Source organism: Drosophila ananassae, chromosome 3L (assembly GCF_017639315.1).
Source record: "Drosophila ananassae strain 14024-0371.13 chromosome 3L, ASM1763931v2, whole genome shotgun sequence".
Taxonomy (NCBI): Eukaryota; Metazoa; Arthropoda; class Insecta; order Diptera; family Drosophilidae; genus Drosophila; species Drosophila ananassae.
The window spans coordinates 18567080-18587492 of NC_057929.1; the positions used below are offsets into that span (position 1 = coordinate 18567080).

General features: G+C 45.6%; 1 protein-coding gene and 1 long non-coding RNA gene across 21 annotated transcripts; one reads left to right on the forward strand and one right to left on the reverse strand.

Moving 5' to 3' along the window:
- The first annotated feature begins 363 nt into the window (after nucleotides 1–363).
- Nucleotides 364–20368, forward strand: LOC6496628. 20 transcript variants are annotated; one of them, XM_001961257.4, is made up of 27 exons: nucleotides 364–1059; nucleotides 3116–3272; nucleotides 3335–3501; nucleotides 3921–3956; nucleotides 6247–6429; nucleotides 6582–6725; nucleotides 6793–6926; nucleotides 6997–7177; nucleotides 7253–7567; nucleotides 7921–8235; nucleotides 8299–8943; nucleotides 9002–9184; nucleotides 9249–9386; nucleotides 9442–9624; nucleotides 14905–15036; nucleotides 15223–15546; nucleotides 15614–15802; nucleotides 15864–16001; nucleotides 16712–16957; nucleotides 17501–17683; nucleotides 17745–17876; nucleotides 18545–18701; nucleotides 18756–18922; nucleotides 18984–19140; nucleotides 19196–19362; nucleotides 19424–19606; nucleotides 19670–20368. In XM_001961257.4, the coding sequence occupies exons 1-27, from the start codon at nucleotides 846–848 to the stop codon at nucleotides 19855–19857; spliced, it is 5358 nt and encodes a 1785-aa protein (XP_001961293.3). In that variant the 5' UTR covers nucleotides 364–845; the 3' UTR covers nucleotides 19858–20368. The 20 variants fall into 20 exon arrangements, with proteins under 20 accessions (XP_001961293.3, XP_032311566.1, XP_032311565.1 ...); XM_032455675.2 differs by lacking the exon at nucleotides 16712–16957; XM_032455674.2 differs by lacking the exon at nucleotides 3921–3956.
- On the reverse strand, nucleotides 2352–3109 carry LOC116656222. The gene is made up of 2 exons (XR_004311217.1): nucleotides 2594–3109; nucleotides 2352–2526 (listed from the first exon to the last, which is right to left on the reverse strand). It is a non-coding gene; the product is annotated as an uncharacterized LOC116656222 (long non-coding RNA).
- Nucleotides 20369–20413: the final 45 nt, after the last annotated feature.

A 20413-nucleotide genomic window follows, 5' to 3' on the forward strand; every position in this document is an offset into this window, starting at 1 on the left:
CCAAGCCAAGCTGCTTACCAGATCGCATTTATCCGAATCTGACCTGACCCTGGGAGGTTTTCAATCGTGTTTGTTTTTATAGGGCGATTCGTAATACCACCGACCGTAGCTCCGGCCATTGCACATATATTATTATATATCATTGTGTACGTACGAACACAAGTGTGAAAATGCATAAACAGAGAGAAATGCACCGGAGAAGAAAGGTGAAAATTCGGAAAATCTCTCGTGCCAACGCACTTTCCACCACACTTCTCACATGATCATGCATCGGTCCGTGCGGCTGTCGGCTGTTGGCTTGGTGAGCTTTTTGGGGGACAAAAGTTCGAAACTCAAGATCCCTAAAGCTCGGGGAAGGCCTCCGAATGGCAGCGGACTTCCACGGAATACCGTCAGTTGCGAGCGGACCTCTGCACGGAGTGGAACAAAATCTGAAAACCTAGAGTACAGTCCGCGGAAAACGTTCAATCACAGAAAGCAAGAATAAATATACACATATATTCTAATTTTCTCATATGTATATACCCTATATATATTTTTCGCCCGTATAATATAAATACGAACAACGCATATATGTATCAGTGTACCAAAAGTTGTTATACATAAAATAAATTGCGAAAGAAGAAATACCATTATCAACTAAAAATAGTGCCCGATTCTGAAAGGAATATAATTTTTAATAACGAAAAGTACCAAACGACGTGAACGACCTATAACGTATATAGCTATACCTATAACCAAATAGCAGACCACACGGCCGCATGTTCGAGTTAAGGGTCTAGGAACCGTAGTGAAGAACCGTACCGAAGCCAGAGAACCGTAACTGAGTGGGTCGAAATCGAAAGATGACTTTCACTCGCCTCAAGACTCTGACGCTGCTTGTGTGTGCTCTGCTGGCACTGAGTTTTCCCGGATATGTAAATGGCGCTAACAACAACAACAACAAGAAAGGATCGCAGCCAGCTGCCCCGCCGGAGCCGGAGGCCGTCATCGAGGAGGTGAATGCCAAGCAGTTGGAAAAGCTCCTGGCTGACAAGGATTATGTTGCCGTCTTCTGGTGTAAGTTTCCGTGTGAGAGTGTCTGAGAATACATATGTATGCGTGGGCTAGGGATAGCCGGAACGGCTAGCAAGTAACGGTCCGGTCCGGTCCGGTCCGGTCCGGTCCGGGCATCAAGCTTTTAATGCGGACGACGGACCGGACTCGAAATAGTAACAGAAGCCATATTATATAAATTTTCGCTAGTGAAAATTCTAAAAATTCACATACAAATGAAAATATGTGAAAAATTCGTTGCTCGAAATGTCCGAGATTTTCATTGGGTTAATTTTTTCTCTTTTTCTTTTTTAATTTCCTCGCCATGCTGCCAGTAGTCTGCGCTGCCTTCCTCTTTCCCCGTGTATTTTTGGTTAGTGTCCTATCTTTGTGTTCTTTTAATACCCGGCACCATCGGTGTACGAGGGCGTATTGGGCTGATCGATATTTAAAAACTATTATTTCCCACCAGAACAAGGAGTAATAAAATAGTTTATTATTTTGAAATTGTCGTTGCGAGCCCCAGAAAGTAGGCCACAAAGTACTGCCTAGTACTGTTTCCAATAACTTTTACTTCAAGTGGCGGGTATGTATAGTCGAGATACACGACTATATCTATTTTTATTTAATATGAATCGAGAAATCTCTCTTGACATTGAGAAATTTTCGTCGTATATTTAGGGGCAGCGCTGGTTTTTCTTTTCTATGGTTTTTTGCCGTGTCGCCATTTTTTGGCACCAAACACACTTTCATCGTCCAAGAACTTTCATTCAACTCCAGGTGGAAACTACCGACCGATTTCTACATCCCTTAATCTCATGCCTCATGCCTCAGACCCGATTTCTACTTCCCTGAATCTCATGCCTTTGTGACCTTTTAATAGGACATCACTTAGCCATGTTTTCTTGGGAAGTATTTAGTCTAATTAAAATGCTTAGCCCAAAAAATGTAGAAAATCTCATAAATTGGCTGCTAATGGCTGAGCACAATAAATAATTTTGGCAATTGCCATGAATTAGTTGAGACTCCGATGCATTGTGCCCCAATGCCAAAGTTAATAAACAAGAAAAAGTCTTGACAAATATGTTCCAAGTCGTCGCTATGTGAAAACCGACCCATACACCCATGGCTGGCTATATGTACGGTGTATTCTGTGGCGGCAAATCCAAAAATAATTGTTGACAATGAAAATATTTTAAATCCAAAGGCCTCAGACCCAATGCTCGGAAAATAGCCTAGAATCATGGAACGACTACGCAAATGTCAGCTCATTTCATTCCCAAGGTAATCAAATGAAAGATAATGCAGCATCTTAATTGATTTTAATCGCTCAGCGGGCCGATTGTATTGTTTGTTGTTTCGAGAAACTGCTATTTATGTTATTGCCGTGTGTTGCGAAAACACTTGCCAAAATTACCGAATTTCCTGCCGAAGTTACCATACAAGTCGAATGCGTAATGCCTATATCTGTTCCGTGTCTATTGTTCCTGCCTATTCGGGAAAAGATAAATAGAGATCTCTTGAGTTTTCGATTTATTTCCGAGCATTGATTACAAACCAATTGTGCTTATTCGGGAGGATTGTGCAATGCCCGGGGGATTCCATTGAATTTTTCAACGGGGCTGCTTCGCGGGGACTAATGGCCCAGGAAAAGCGTTGGGAAACGCAGTTCTTTTGTGTGGTGTACCATCCGTTTCCCTAATAGTGGCCGCGGGCGAATTTTATGAATTAATTTAGCAGTTTTAGCAAATTTGTTGGCAGTTGCTGCTGCATTAATAGCGCCGAATTGGCCTGCCTCTGCTGTCACTTCATTCATTCATTCGGCCATAATTCGCTCTGGGCAGACGATGATGCATCCTGCCTCTAGTATAGTATACGAATGAATAATCTTTGTGGCATTTGGTTCTGCCGCGGCTGCGGCTGCGATTTGGATGTGGTTGTTCATGTGGTTCCGCTCTGGCGTCACTCGCAGCAGTTGCTGGTTGTCAATTGATGTCGGTATCTCTATTAGATCTGGTTGCCCATCCAAGCTATATTCTATATATTCTAATCCGTCCTCCCTTTGCTCCTTCCACTCTAGATGCGCGCAGCTGTGTGACCTGTGATAAGGTTTTAGCGGAACTCGAAAAAATCGACGATGACACAGACTCCTTCGGAGTGGACTTTGTGAAAATCAACGACAAACGACTGGCCAAGCAGTATGGCATCAAGAACTTCCCCGCGCTCACCTATTTCAGGTAGGTTGCTCCCACTCATATACTCATAACTCGCCGAACTCACTCCTCGTCTGGCGTCGCAGGGAGAAGGAGCCCATCATCTACGACGGCGATCTGATGGACGAGGAGGGCGTGCTCGACTTCCTCACGTCGCTGGAGGCCATGGACCTGCCCGACCGCATCGAGGAGGTGAACGCCAAGATCCTGCAGAAGATCATCGAGGACACAGACTTCGTAGCCGTGCTATTCTGTAAGTGAGCTGGCCCTCTCCTAACTCCTTCTAACGTTCGAACTACACTCCGCCCGGTTCTGGGGCGGAGGTTGTCTTGACGATACTCTATTTCAAGCAGTTGCAGTTTTTAGCGAACACAAACAGTGTAGCTCTCTTGTGACTAAAATCATTCGATCTAGGTATAGCCACCAATGATATCTATCTTTACTGTATAATCTGCCGATCTAGTGCTTACTCGTACGTCTATATCTCTCACTATATCACTATTTAAGTATGTCTATATCTTGTGACTAACCAAGCAACTATGGAGAACCTAACTTTATTTATCTCTATCGATATCTTCCGGCGGTATTTCGTCCCCTGTCTGAGACCAATATCTGAATATCTGAATACGCGAAATTGATCAAAGCCTTGTATATTTTATCAAACGACTGCAGGTCCAGATCACGAAACATGCCCGCCCAGGGTGATGGGTAAGTTCTTTTCCGGACCCTCCGCCTTGCCTCCTGCCCCAGTTTATCCCGCCCCAGTTGGGAGCCCTGTTTCTCCACAATAATACCTCCTCCAAAATAATTTTCCCAGTTCCAGTAATCCATAAAAGCACTCGAAAGATTCCGACCCAATGGTTCCCATGGCTCGATATGTAAATATGTATCCAGTGTGTATATATAACTATATAACCCGTAAGACTAAAAAAGTTGCTATGGCGCTGGGGTGGACATAGAGGGGGACCTGTCTAGGAGCGAAGAATGCAATTAGCCCGAACGCAGTAATGCTCAGTAGGCTTTTGGTAACAAACAAGATTCCACATTTTCGCTGTCACTATTTACTAAGGCGGGCGCACATATTACGTATTCGTATAATAATAAACATTACAACAACGGGCCGAAGCCAGCGAGTGCCTGGGCTCGGCGCCAGAATATGTTTTGTCTCATGGCGGCCCTCCCTGGGCCCAATCTTGGACAATCGGAGGTTAATCTGCCCTCAGATGGGTCTGTGATCTGTGAGCCATGTAGAAGCGGGCAGAGGGAGAAGAATTCTCCTCTGGCCTTGGACGAATTATGGAACAAAGGAGGGACCTGCCTATTGAAAATCATAAATTTAATGCCGTATTATAACGTATATGTTCTTGCGACTACACACACGATACAAAGTATAGAGATTTTATTTATTTATTTATTTGCCGTTAGCCGTTAGCTGTTAGCCGTCGGCCATCTCTCTCCCACACAGCCACCTACAATTTTTGGGCTAAAAATAGGAAACTCAAGCAGTTGGTCGGCCAAGAAAATGATTTTTTTCGCTTTTCTCGCCGCTTCTCTCGCCGCTGTTATTTTTGCTTGATTCTGAAATGAAACAACTAACTATAGAGTGGGCAACCCATGTACCATCAGATACAGCAGATCGGGGATCTTGGACCGTGGATGGGTGGATGTGTGATATTCATACATATGTATGTGTATCTGTAGTATCTGCCTCACTATCCGTTCGTATTTTTATCAAAGGCAGACGGCATGTGAAAAGGTTTTTTATTGCAGCCACGCAAAACAGCATGTAGGTGAGACAAAACAAGAGATTTTGGCCCATTGCTGCCCCACACTCCGCCACCCCCCTCAATAGAAATCGTGGCGACGGGCGGGGGCCGCAGACAGACAGCACTTTTAATTGCTTTTGCATACAGCAATGCATCAACTCAGTGCACCCTCTAGCGCGAGCCGCGAGCCGGCAAGACATGGTTATGGGCAGTTCTTTAGATGCCGCGGCCAAATGCACTTTTATATAATATAATGCACGGGTGCCCGATGTCCGACCCATTGCGGTTGCATTATAGCGGCATAATTGTCTGCGTGCGTGTGTGTGGCTCTTCCCCGACTGACTTGCACTATTTTTAGTTAAGTGCAACATTCGCTGTCGGCCGTCGGCTGTCGGCGGTCTGCCGTCTGCCGTCTGCGGTGGAGAGAGCCGTCTTCAAGCCGCAAGAATCGGGACTTCAGCCCAAAAAGTCATTCGATTTGCACAGTGGGCGGTAAATTATGGGCAGATGTGGGCATTGGCCTTGTCGCCGTAGCGGTGACAGTCCCTCACAAAGAGTGAAGAGCTTTCAAAGATGTCCCAAAATCCATAACGTAACACTCTACATAACGTAACACTCTGCATAACGTAACACTCTTGAAATAATACACTCTTTTCCTAACCGCCACCTAACGGTATCACACCTCGAAATATTACGTATACGCCACGGACGAGAGCCAGGTCGAGAGAAAGCTCGCCAGAGAGCAGAAAGCTTGGGGAAGAAATGGGAGGTCGGAAGGAGAGAGCTTTTCGATCATTAGTTTTCTATTCTCTCGCCGACCGAGAGGGGTCCCACCAAGACCAGCACATTGCAACAGGTTGGAGGCAGACCGATCGGGATGCCGTAAACATCGGGATGTAAATAAACGAATCGCCTGGGAAATGATTGGGTAACACTGCTGCCGAAAGCACTCCATGGCCTTTGCATGCACTCTGCCTCCCTCTGACTCTGACTCTGACTAAGATGTCTCTGCCCTAACCCCTGCAGCATGCAGCATCCGCCGTGTCCGTACTACCGATCCGTGTCCAAGTCCCTTTGTTTACCCGTAACTGTACAGTTGTTGTCTCCCTTCGCTATCCAAGAGGTCTCGATACGAAGAGCCTCCCGGAGCCAGTCGAGTCTAATGATTTACCGTTTGCCTGATTCTATGCCTGATTCCGCCGACCTGCCGCCACCGCCACCGCCACCGCCAGACAAGCAACAATGCCGCAAGTGCGCCAAGGCCTTGCAGGAACTGGAGAACATCGACGACGAGGCCGACCAGCTGGGCATCGGATTCGTGAAGATACACGACGAGGCGCTGGCCGACGAGTACAATCTGGGCAATCTGCCAGCACTAGTCTACTACCGCCACCAGACTCCAATCATATACGAAGGTACTGCCGCAGACCCAGTCGACCCATTCCACACCCACACCACACTCATACCGAATTCCACTCCACACCTCGACATAATCGACTCAGACATAATCCCTTGCACCGCCCAAGGATATTCTCCAGTGGCTAATATCGTGTCATACATACTCCAGGTGAACTGCAGCGGGAGGAGGACGTCTTGGAGTGGTTGGTGCAGAACAAGTCGACGGGGGACGAGGACGATGTGATCGAGGACGTCACCTCGAAGACGCTTTCGACCCTGATTAGCAATATCGACAACCTGGTGGTGCTCTTCTGTATGTAGATGTTGTTGTTTTGAGGCAGGGCTGTGGTAACGGTGGTAACGGGGCTATTCGTCTACAGATGATCATGGCAACGACGACTCGATGACCGTGCTGGAGGAGCTGGAGCAGATAGACGACGACTGCGACAAGCATGGCATCCAGTTTGTGAAGATTGATGATGCCAAGGCGGCATCTGATTACGGAATCGACTCGGTACGACCAAGGCGAGAATCGCGAATCGCGAATCCTAGAAACGAATTCACGCATATTATTCGATCTGCAGATTCCGGCCATTGTTTACTTTGAAAAAGAAATTCCAAACGTCTACGACGGCGATCTCATGGACGAGGAGCAGATTCTCAAGTGGCTGTTGGGGCAGTTGGAACGAGATGAGATCGAGGATGTCACCGACGAAATGCTCGACACAATGATCAAAGAGGGACGCGTTATCGCGGTGCTGTTCTGTAAATATTTGTTTGCATTTGTTACCCGTAGAGCCTAAGCAGTCGCCTCCATTTTGCTCACCCGCTGTTTTCCAGACGACAACAACGACAAGAAGTCTCAGAAAGTGCTCGAAGAGCTCGAGAACATCGACGACGAGTGCGATGCCCTGGGCATTACTTTCGTGAAAATCGATAATCCGGAGGAGGCCGTCGAATACGGCATCAATAAAGTTCCTAAACTGATATACTTTGAGAAAGGCATTCCAACCATATACGAGGGCAATCTGGAGGACGAGGAGAAGCTGCTCAAGTGGCTCACAGACCAAACCAGTTCCGATCAGATCGAGGACATTACCGACGAAATGTTGGACTTGATCATTGAGAAAATGCCCCACGTTGCTGTTCTTTTCTGTAAGTGATTTCAGGCCCCCGCATCCAAAGCTTTGTGCCGGGACCCACGGGCACCTTATTGACCTTCATTTCTGTAGATACTGTATAATCGACTTTCTGTTGTATCTCTGGGATGTGTTTGAGTGTCTATAGTTGTAACAATCTGCCGGCTGCTCGACTTGCTTTAAAGAATTAATTTTCAAATGCGCTTTCAAAACTAATCAACCAAAACTAAACCCAGAAGAAGTAGATCCCGGTGAAGATAGAGTAGTAGAGTTTAGAAGTTCAAGTAGAGCCAGAATTCCATTTAGATCCAATAGATAAAAGCAAATTCTTTGAGATTCTATAATAATATTCCAAAAACCTCTCCACAGACGACAAAGACCAAAAGAAATCACAGAAAATCCTCGCAGAATTGGAAAACATTGACGACGAGTGCGATCAGAACGATATTGCCTTTGTCAAGATCGATGATGACAAGGAGGCCAAAGAATGGGGTATCGATGAGATACCGTCGATTGTACTCTTTGAACGTGGCATTCCACACATCTACGAGGGTGATCTGATGAAAGAGGATGAGCTGCTCGGCTGGCTGGTGCATCAGAAGCGGTACTCCGAGATTCCCGAGGTAACCGATGAGATGAAGGACAAGCTGGTTGAGAACACCGAGCACTTGGCGGTCATCTTCTGTGAGTTAATAAAGTGTCTTAGGCTTCGGATTTCTCATGTAATGGTTTCCTTTTCGCCCTCAGACGACAAGGACGATAAGCAGGACATGCGCATTCTCAACGAACTGGAGAACATTGACGATGAGTTGGAGAAGGAAGGCATCGTCATTGTGCGCATCGACAACGCCGCCGAGGCCAAGGAGTACGGTCTGGACCACTTGCCCGCTCTCATATACTTCGAAAACAAGATCCCGGCCCTTTACGAAGGCGATCTGATGAACGAGGACGAGGTGCTCGAGTGGCTGCTGGTCCAGAAGAAAACGGCCACCATCGAGGAGGTCACCGACGAAATCCTAGTCAACCTGATCAACGAGCACGAGTACGTTGTTGTCTTCTTCACTGGCCCCTGCGAGCCCGGTGAGACCTGCGACCACACTCTCAACGCCCTGGAAAGCATCGATGACGAGCTGGACGAGGCTGGCATTATTTTTGTCACCACCGAGGACACTGGCGTCGCCAAGAAGTACAACGTCAAGACCTACCCTCGCCTGGTGTTCTTCCGGAACCGCGACCCACTGCACTTCACCGGAGACCTCGACGATGAGGATGAAGTGTTGGCCTGGATCACCGATGACGAAACCCTCGAGATTCCCGGCAAGATCGAGGAGGTCAACGTCAAGATGCTGGATAAGATTTTGGCCGAAAACGATCACGTTGTCGTGTTCTTCTGTAAGATTGGACGAATGTTCTAAGTTCAACTAACAATATTTCGATTTCTGTATCGCAGATGCTGAGGGCGACAAGAAGGCCCAGAAGATCCTGAACGAGCTGGAGAACATCGACGACGAGTGCGAGGAAAAAGACATTGACTTCGTAAAGACATCCGACGACGATATTGATAAGGAATACGACCTGCCCGGTCTGCCGGCGCTTGCATTTTATAGACATAAGTTTAGGACAATTTATACCGGTAATGCCCGGGGGGCTTCGCTCCGAACTTATCCCTCATTTACCGAGTTCTCCTCCATCTCTAGGTGACCTGATGAAGGAAGAGGAAATTCTGGAGTGGGTCATTGATTTGCACGAGTCCACTGCCGATGTCATTGAGTCGGTCGATAGGAAGACCCTCCAAGTCCTGATCAACGACGTGGAGCACTTGGCTGTCTTCTTCTGTAAGAGAATTGTTAGCTGCTATCAGAATAGGACCCTAATTAATCCTTCCCCTAGATGATGACGAGTGCGAATCCTGCTCCGATATTTTGGAGGAGCTGGAGAACATCGACGATGACACCGACAAGCATGGAATCCAATTCGTGAAGTCGAATGACGTGAAACTGGCCCACGAAATTGGTATTTTCGCATTCCCAGCTTTGGTCTACTACGAGACTGGCGTCCCGATCATGTATGACGGTGAGTTGCATCCCGAATCCCGAATTTTGAATGAAAGCGCCAATGTATTACTGTATTTTCTGGTCCTCCAGGTAATCTCAAAAACGAAAACCGTGTGCTGCAGTGGTTAATCAATCAAAAGAGTAAGCGTTCTTGTTTCCAATGTGTTTCTGCTTCCTAACTCACGCTCATTAGCCAAACTTTCGCTACCAATAAGTTGAGCCAAAAAAAAAAAAATAGAAAATAGAAAATGTGGTTTCATTAGTCCCAACCGTGGATGCACCCGATTCCATCTCCTCGTTTATTGCGAATTGTAAGAATTCAAAACATAATGCAACTTTCCAATGTAGGCAATGATGACGATGGAGATGAAAAAATTGTTAAATTGCGCTATCCCAAAGAGAGCGACGAAGATAAGAGGGAGAGACTGAAGCGACTGCAGAGCTCGATTCGAAAAGAGAGACTGCAGAAGAGAAGACGGGACATCGAAGAGGACGAGGACGATGACGAAGATAACGATGATGACGACGGGGATGGGGATGGGGATGAGGATGAGGATGGGGACGAGGATAATGAAGAAGATGAGGACATTGTGAACGAAGAAGATGAGGATGATGAGGAAGATGAGGATGGGGATGGGGATAACGACAATGATAATGATGACGAGGAAGACGAGGATAATGAAGACGATGATGAGGAAGAAAATGATGAAGACGAAGAGGACAACGATGAGGATGGGGATGAAGATGACGATAACGGGAATGACGATGATAATGAGGACGAGGACGATAATAAAAATGATGACGAAGAGGACAATGATGATGAAGATGAGAACGATGACGAAGGGGGTGACGAAGATGAAGATAATGAAGATGAAGATGATGATGAAGATAATGAAGACGATGATGATGAAGATGGGGATGAAGAAAATGGAGATGAGGATGGGGATAACGGTAACGACGATGATGATGAGGAGGATGACGAAAATGAAGATCAGGATAATGGAGATGACAATGAAGACGAAGATGAAGATGAAGGGAATGGAAATGACGATGAAGACGAGGATGAGGATGAGGAAGATAATGAGGACGAAGATGAAGATGATGAAAACGATGGGGATAACGGCAAAGATGATGAGGACGAGGACGAGGACGAGGGTATTGAAGATGATAAAGAAGATGATGACGACACTAATAACGGTAGGGGTGATAATGACGATAACGATGACGACGACAATGACAACGAGGATGATAATGACAATGACAATGACAACGACGAAGACGAAGACAACGATAATGATAATGACGACGATGAGGAAGACGAAGAAGATCCAAAAAGCAAACCAAAATATAGGCACACAGCCAAGGGTCGAACGATACATCGCCTGGCTGACCTTTGCTCTGGTCGGCTTATAGATGAAATAGGTAATACCTGAATGTGAGTTGCCATTGACGCACTAACTGAATCAGTTGATTGTTGTGTCCACCCAACTTGAATCCCTCCCGAGCGTTCCTCCTCCCCCACGCACACTCTCCAAAGCGCGACACACTCGATAACTTCGATTATAGTAATTTCATTGTCTATCTACAGACTTGGGGAGATCGAATTCAGACAGAAATGCATTTAACCAAGGTAACCACCCCATTTTCTCCATTTAGTACTCTATGTCGTAGTCGATGCTTTCGCATAGCTTCTGTGTTAAAGCACTTCTCATGTCAGGACACATGCAATTGGGCCCCGAAAAATCCATCCAAACCCCGTCTATGTTAATACCCCCAAACCCGAAGCTTTCGCCAAATTAGTTCTTAGTTTCAAAGTCTATGGTACCTAATAAAAGACAGAATCGATGAATTAAAATTCAAATCATAGCTGACACAATGTTTGTAATTATTTATTCAAAATAATTGAGATTTTTTTTGTATTCCGGAAGACATAATTATTTCGAAAGTGATTCGAAAAATGTGTTAATACCTATTTTGTTTGATTTATTATTATTTTCTCATAATACTTTAAGTAATCGTTATGTTTGTTTAATTATAATAATTAATATCGATCCCGCTGTGCCCTAGAAAATATTTAAGTATAGTATACGAACAACAACAAATACCGATACCGAAACTAAGAAATGTGAAATACAGTGAACGAGAAAAGAAAACGGAAAAAAATATCAAAATCTGAAACTTGTACAGTCAGCATCAAAAGCATTTTGTCAGTTATTAGTTTTGATATACAACCTAAATTAAATACGAAGTAATGTTACAAAATCTTCCATTCATAAAGCACGCTTTTTACTTTAGAACAAACAAGAATCTTATCTTTCAAGTCTGAAATAATGAAATAATGAAAACCGAATCGAATCCGAAAATCGTACTAACTGCTCTTTATCTTTCTTTATGGTTTCTACCAGAGAGAGGCCTTGAAGCCAAGTATTGAAAGCCCACTAGGGACTTTTGATCCTTCTTCTCGCCTTCTATGATGCACTCTTGTTTAGTTTTTTTTTAGTTTTTTGTTTTTGATACTTATCGTAATGAACCTTCTGTTGTTATTGAACCAAAAAATAAAACATCAATTCTTATAAAACTAAACAATCTGACAAAATGTTTTTGTTTGTTTGCTCACACAGATGACGAATGTTTCTATGTTGGATTGGGTCATGACGGCCATTCAGCTAAGCGCGGTAACAATTATGTGCCCAACGATTACAAACCATTCCAATGCTGTCCAACCAAATTGGAGAAGTCAACGAAAGTTCCTAAGATGACGGCCCAGCGCATCGGACACAGCGACGGCGAGCAGGGCAAGCGTTCCCAGGGCGGTAACTTCCAGTTCGCTTCGGCATCCTCCTCCTCCTCCGCGGCTAAGTCCACCACCAGCACCAAGCCGGTGGTCAGCAAGAAGCAGGCAAAGCGCTCCCAGGACAACGACGACGAGGACGACGATGACGACGACGAGGATAAGCCCCTGGTTAAGGTCTCGTACGCCAACAAGCGCGGAGGAAGCAACAAGCCGCAGGCTGGCAAGAAGCCCCTGAACAAGGTCCAGGACAACGACGACGAGGTCGAAGTCAAGCAGAAGTCGTCGAAGAAGTCCGGCAAGCTGAATGTCAAAACCGGTACGTAGTTGGTGCTCCAAAGTCATTCAGTATCAGTAGAAACAAGCCAAGACACAGATCCGACACATCCGAAAGCCAGCCAAATTCATTGTCCTGTCCCACGCTCATTGTCCTAATTGCTACTGTCGTGCCCATAATCAGACACTAAACGACACTCGCACAATTTGGTCGATACTTTGTTTGTTCATTTCTCTTCTCTTTTCTTTCTCTTTGTGTCTTGCAGGCATTAATTTTTTCCAAAATCGACTAAAAAATTTGTATGACCTCGTTTTTCAGGATATCTCTCTGTGGGAGTAAGGCAACAGTTTAACTGAGTGTGGGGCTAAGCCACAGCCAGTTAGATAGTGATTGTATGATTGAATGATATGCCATACTAAGTACTCGTAGCACGCATACGCACTGTTGTCAACCGATAAACTACCAAACCAAACCAAACCAAATCAAACCAAATACCAACTCAAGCCTGTATAACAACCATCTTAAAAGAACCTTCAATGACAGGTCTCTATTAGTAGATGTACAACATCTCTGTGTGACTGCAAAAGACAACACCTATGACAAGAACCAACTGAATAACCGAACTTGTATGGCTGTGTGTATATAAGTATGGGGTCCGACCTCCCTCACTAACCGCGAAAAGTGTGTCAGTACTTGTACTTATACATCCTCGGTGCCCGATCATTGTCCATCCTTTCTTAGCCACAAAACTAGACCAGCTCGTTGTTCCACGTTGAGAAGATCAACCGATAGCAGAAGCATCACACGCAACTCAATACCATAATTCAAAAATCAAATCACAAATAAATCAAAAAAACATCAATCTATAAAAAAACTATAATATTAACGAAGAGGAAAGCATACTTAAATACTAACTTAAAATTGTTGATATTTTCGCCTAAACTATTTTCGAGAGGGATCTATAACTAAACTAAACTAATTCTTAGTTGCATTTTGCCAACGGATTTCAACAAACTTTGTTCAAACTAAAAGCAATTACTCCAACAACAAACTTTCAACTTCTGAGAACTTTCACCTGTATATTTACCTGTATGTTAGCCAGCTGTTAGCCATTTTGTTATTGTTATTAACAAGTCGATCAGCCACTGTCTGTTGTCAATAACAAGAGCGTACACTTTTTGATACTACTTCTTTTTGTCGAAATATACACACAATTATATTATGTAGTTAGTCTAATTTACACAAGAGCCAAGGAGCCAAGGAGCCAAGGAACGACACGAACCAGCGGATCAAATATTTTTTGAAACAATTTACACTTGGCAGTGCAATAACTTTACTGTTTTACTGTAACTATTTTAACGATATCGTTAAACGATGAGAGCTTTGAACTGTTTTCTTGCCGCCTCCAATAGCAACCAGGAGCCCATAGTCAATATATTTTGTAGAAAGATCTTTTTGTCAATATGCCACCAGGGTGTGCCTGCCACACACCTTGGAAATTTGTTGTAAGTTTAAGAAGAAAACTCAAACTATAGATTTCTCGCTGAACAATGGCCTCGCATACAATATATCTCGCCATGTTGTTTCATTTGTTTTCTTTTGGGAGCGGCATCCGGTGTCGCTCGCCGTTGTTTTTGTTATCGGTATTTGCAAAGTATCGAATTTATCGAATATATATCTTTATCGCCTATCTCTTCTAAGCTAAAGTCTATTACTCCGCGCACCCCACTGTAACTAAATCCAACATTTATGTAACAATTTTTTGTTGAACAGCAGCTGTTAAGTCAAGATCTTCGAATGTATTTTTGTCAAACGATTTTCAACCTGAATATTGTCAGAATGTAAGCAACAAACTCATATATAAACGAATCAATTTTTGTAAAACTAAAACCCGACAAATAATATGTAAAAATATGCAATAAAACCGGAAAAATCAAACAAAATAGGTTCTCTTATTTGAAATACTTGAATAACAAACCAACTTGAATAATTTCAAACAAATGAAACTGAATAAAACCGATAGCTTTTAAGAAAATGCCTAGTGATCCCAAATGACAATTGTAGATGTTTGGGTTCTTGGGTCTCAATATAAAGTCCTTTTTTACTCTAGCCTTCAACTTGATTGATTGACAAACTGCAGCCACCAGGTATGTGACAGAAAATGGATTAAATACTGAATTTTATAGCCCAAACATATGTTAATATACTCCCATGCTTCCATTTTAAATCAGGAAACATTGCCAGCAACGAGGACGTCTTCAACTGGATCCTGGAACAGAAGGCCGACCAAAGCATTCAACTTATCGATCGGGACCAACTCTTCGAGTATATAGGCACCAAAGACTTTTTAGCGGTTGTATTTTGTAAGTATATTTGGCCGGCACACACCCAGTAGGTAAAGGCTAAGGAATCTAGGAACTACACATTTATCTATATCTATAATTCGCGCCCACTAAAAACTGTAACTGCCCAAACAACTCCAGCCAACTGAGCTCAGGTCTACACGACTGCAGGCGATTAATGCGATCGATCATCCCATTTACTTTCAGACAAGGAGGACGATCCCGACTCGCCGCGAGTGCTGCGGCACATCGAACTAATCGACGATGAGGCTGCCGAATATGGCATTTATATTGTAAAGATGCACGACAAGCTGATGGCCAAGAAGTACGGATTCAGGAACCCGCCAGGCCTGACCTACTTCCGCAAGGGCAAGTACATCAACTACGACGGGGACATAGACGACGAGGAGGAGGTCCTCGACTGGCTGACCAGTCCGGCCAACATGGAGATGACCGATCACATCGAGCAGGTCAACCGCAAGATGTTCGAGAAGATTCGCAAGAACTCGGACTACGTGGCGGTGATATTCTGTAGGTTCAGCTTGGGGGGCGATTCACAGGCTTATCCTAATCCTTATGTCGCATCTCTGCCCACCAGATAGCGACGAGTGCAAGCAGTGTCCTCGGGTCCTGGCCGAGGTGGAGCACATTGACGATGAGGCCGACAAGGCTGGCATTGACTTCGTGAAGATCGACGACAAGCAAATGGCCAAGGAGTACGGCGTCTTCGCCCTGCCGGCCATTGTCTTCTTCAAGCCCACATCCAAGGAGCCAGTCATCTACGCCGGTATGGCTTCTATCACATCCTGAAGTGGTCGATTCCTAATTTGGGCTCCAATTGCTTCCAGGTGATCTTTACGAAGAAGAACAGATCCTCACTTGGTTGATCACGCAAAAGGATCCAAGTGGAGATGTCATCGAAGATCTCGAAGGCGAGAGGCTCGTTCAATTGATTGAAGAGTCCGGCTCCATAGCCGTGTACTTCTGTAAGTTTCCAGCAAGGAGAGGTCTCCGATGATAACTAACCTAACCGACGATATTCTTTATAAACTATGCGAGGTTTAAGGTATTCAATGCTGCAATCGGTTTGGTGACTTCAATCCATACAAAGTACCATGTACAATTTTCTGTTTTCTAGTTAAATATGCCTTTTTAGTCGTATCATACATGTTTTTTAAAGAATGTGATGGATTCAATAGTTGTGTTCTAAGAAGTTACTAAGGAAGCATCTCAGAGCTAACTGGATACTCATATCCTTCATCAGTAAGGCAAACTTTGTGTATCTTTTGTCCGTTTGAGTGAAAATGTCCTTTTTATTTCCATATGGCACTATGAAACTCCGACATTTTTAAAAACTCTGTTTCTAATTTCAAATTAAATAGCATAGAATGGAACGAGTGTTTTCGTAATAAATAATCTCTGTTGTCTGATTTTTGTTAAATCTCATTGATTGTCTATTTAACACTGTGTTCAACTTGTCGAGGAGGTACTGTATGGCATTGAGAGTCACGCTTTTGCGCAAAAAGTTTGCAGCAGGCTGTGTGTATTTGTAGTTAACCAGTGAGAAGTCACTCTAGATTAAGCCTAATTAGCGCTCTGTGTATCTAACCAATCAAGACTTTATTTATATTTCTATCTGCGACTCTGCTCTCTAAAATATCAAACCGAACCGAACACAATCGAAACCCAAACATAGGGAACAAGACAAAGTGCGACATTTGCAATTCGAAAGCGGCGCGCAAGGCGCGGATGAAAAAGGAACGTGAGCAGCACCAGCAGGAGGGTGGAGCCGCCGGTGCGGCTGCCGCCTTCGGCAGCGAGGTAGATCCTTCCGAGGCGGCCGCTGGCGGGGCGCTGGACGGGTCGCCGGGCGCTGGGGAGGCGCCAGCGGCTGCAGACGCAGCTGCTCCACCGGAGGCATCGGCCGGCAAACACGAAGATGGTAGCGCACCTTTCTGCATTGAGCTCGTCAACCTGGAATGAGTCCGAGAATGTTTACCATGCAACCCAGCACCACCAGAATCCACAACCACACGCATCACCACCCCACCAAAAACTCTAGCGAACATACATTTTGTACCCACTGTAGCGCCATCTTGAATCAGAACCGAAACTCTCTGTCTGTCTCTTTCTCACTGTCGCTCTGGCTCTTTCTATCTTCTGTCTGTCTCGCACCCGAAACCCCATTTCTTCAAACTTCAAATTAAGCTGTGATCCCCTAGATGTTATCCCTTTAACTTGGTCTATGCGATGGGGTTTATGAACTGGAAGCACTGATACCTTGTCTCCAAGGACAACCTATGATCATGAGTTCATAAACTGTGCATCGCATGGACCCAGTGTTTGTTTAGTTGTCTGCTTTGTATGTGTATTGCGTAAGTTTAGTTCTTGAATAGTGCTTGCCGTAGTTCCCCGACATGCCCTTCCCCTGTACAGTGCCCATTCAGTAAAGTGTACTCTCCCCCGCCCCGATTTCGACATCCAGATGCGGACGGCTGCGAGCAGTGCACCAAGGTCCTGGAGGAGCTGGAGAACATAGACGACGACTGCGACAAGCACGGCATCACCTTCGTGAAGACCAGGGACTTCTCCGTGGCCGACGGCTATGGCGTCCACGAGTACCCGGCGCTGGTCTACTTCGAGGGAGGAATACCCAACGTGTTCGAGGGTACGAGATGGCCCCTAAATCTTCTCCGATCCAGCTGTCTCAGACCGCTTCTCTCTTTCAGGCGAGCTCAGCGAGGAAGAGGAGGTGCTGCAGTGGCTGATCACCCAGAAGACCGAGGACCGCATCGAGCTCATCACGCGCCAAATGCTGGAGACCATGGTAGAGGAGACGCAGTACCTGGCCGTGTACTTCTGTGAGTAGCCCCATGCCAGTCGCTGGTCGGATCGACCTGACCACTGTTTCCACTCCCATAATCACATTGTGTTGTTTCCCCGCCCCACCACAACTGCATTGAACACAATCCACAAAACTCATACGTGACTCGAACCAAATACGAATCCGAATCCGAATCCGAATCCGCAATCCCCACTGAACCGCCCTCAGTGCCGCCTGAGCGGAAGGGAAAGCAGCCAGCCTTCTGCCGCAGTTTCTGCTCCCCCTCCAGTCTCAAAGAAAGCAACCTGACCGCCACCTCAAAACACCCATCCAGCCAATTCGTTCAAAGCTACATCTCACGTAAAAGAAAACGTATCGAAAAACAAGGTATTCCTTCCGTATTCCGTGTGCGCAATTTTACCAGCTCCAGGCTCAGGCTGCGCATGTTGGACTGAGCCCTAACCAGAACTGCACTAAACCAGGCTTACACCGTATTACGACCAAACTAAATTGGACACCTAGTTCGCTGTTCCTCGCCGCCTAATCATTGCCAGGCAGTTTAATTTAGTTTGGACGCGAATACCTTATTTTACGGCGTTTTCTTGGCATCTCACACCACCGCTATCCTGTTGTTTAGCTTGCCACTAAATCCGTAGACCCCCATTGTCGCTCTGACTAACCGCTCTGAGTTCTTAATCCCGGCAGACAAAATCAACTGCAACATCTGCGACCAGATCCTCGAGGGCCTCGAACTGATCGACGACGAATGCGATGTGTTCGGCATCCACATGGTCAAAATCCAGGACCCGCAGCTGGCGAAACGATACTCGATCAAGACCTTCCCAGCTCTGGTTTACTTCCGGTGAGTATAAAGCTCTAGAAATTAGTTCTTTTCATAAGCCATTCCATTCTGCAGCAACGGCAATCCATTGCTCTTTGAGGGCGACCTCCAGAACGAACAGTCCGTCCTGGAGTGGCTCATCGATGATGACAACCGGGAGCTGGCCGATGAAATCGAGGAGGTGAACGAGCGCATGCTGGACAGGCTGATGGCCGAGTCCACCCTGTTGGTGGTGTTCTTCTGTAGGTCCTACTTGGAGCCCTACTTGGATCGAAGACCATTAACGGCCAATTTTTGTTTCAGACGACGACGACTGCGCGGAATGCGAGGAGATCTTGGAGGAGCTCGAGGAGATCGATGGCGAAGCCGATATGTTTGGCATAGACTTTGTGAAGATAGCTAGCATGGAGGCGGCCAAGAAATACGAAATTGTCAATATACCGTCCCTGGTTTACTTCCGGTAAGGTCTTCCCGCCGGAGTTCCTCGCACAGTTTTCAATGTTTGCTTATTTTAGAAAACAAGTTCCCGTCCTGTATGACGGAGACATGCATCAGCACGACAAGGTGATCACCTGGCTGACCTCCCAGGACGTTTTCGAAATCAAAAACGAGATCGAAGAAGTCAACCGCAAGATGCTGGACAAACTGCTCGAAGAGAATGAGTTCATTTCCGTGTTCTTCTGTAAGTCAGAGACACTCATTGTTGAAAGTTTATTATTCGGGAACTACTTACCTTTCGCCAGATGAACACAACCAGCCGGACAGCACTGCAGCCCTGGAGAAGCTCGAGAACATTGACAGTGAGACCGACAATCTGGACATAACCTTTGTGAAGATGGCCGACTCCCGCTACGCCAAGAAATGGGGCGTCACCAAGCTGCCAGCAATGGTCTACTTCCGACGTCGCTTCCCCAGCATATATAGAGGTAAGTCGCCGTCACGACGGACCATGCCAACTTTACTCACAAATTCTTACTTGACACCCCCAGGTGATCTCCTCTCGGAGGACGAGGTTCTCGAGTGGCTGCGCAAGAACCGATTCCGGCAGCCGGAGCTGAACATCTTCATGTACGCCCTGATCGCCCTGGCGGTGGCCTTCGTCATCTACACGGCGTTCCTGCTGAAGTGCTTCACTCCGGCGCCTCCGCCGCCCGTCCAGCACCCGAAGCAGTCGTGAACGGCCCAGCCCTGAGCGCACTGAGGAGGAAGCTGGACGCGAGTAGCCAATGTGGTGAACTGCCATCAACTACCATGGAGGGTTTTGTGGAGAGAGCAAGGCAAACGAGCGAACCGAACTAGAACCGATCATCGAAATCACCACCTCATACGCATCACAATGAACATCAACCAATCTCGCAATCGTCTAAATTAGACGCCGACACAAACGACTGCACTTGGGCCCAAGAGGCTGCTCCGGAGTCCTCGGACCCTCAGCTGCCCCAAGTCAATGACGACCCGTTGTTTTGAAAGATCTTCTGAGCTTGGCAACTTTGGCAAACTCTATACTTCCATATATATCAATAATCGTGTTCATATCCACATCACAACTGAATTCATTTGTCTTCGCACCTGTACTCCGTGAAAATCAAATAAAACAAACACACTCAAGTCATAGTAATTACTTTAAAGTTACATTTAAATGCCATAATATTGTGTAATAAATGCCAATAATAATTTTTACAGTAAAATTTTGGTGTGCTTCTGGTGGGAATTATTAGGAAGCCTCGCGAATC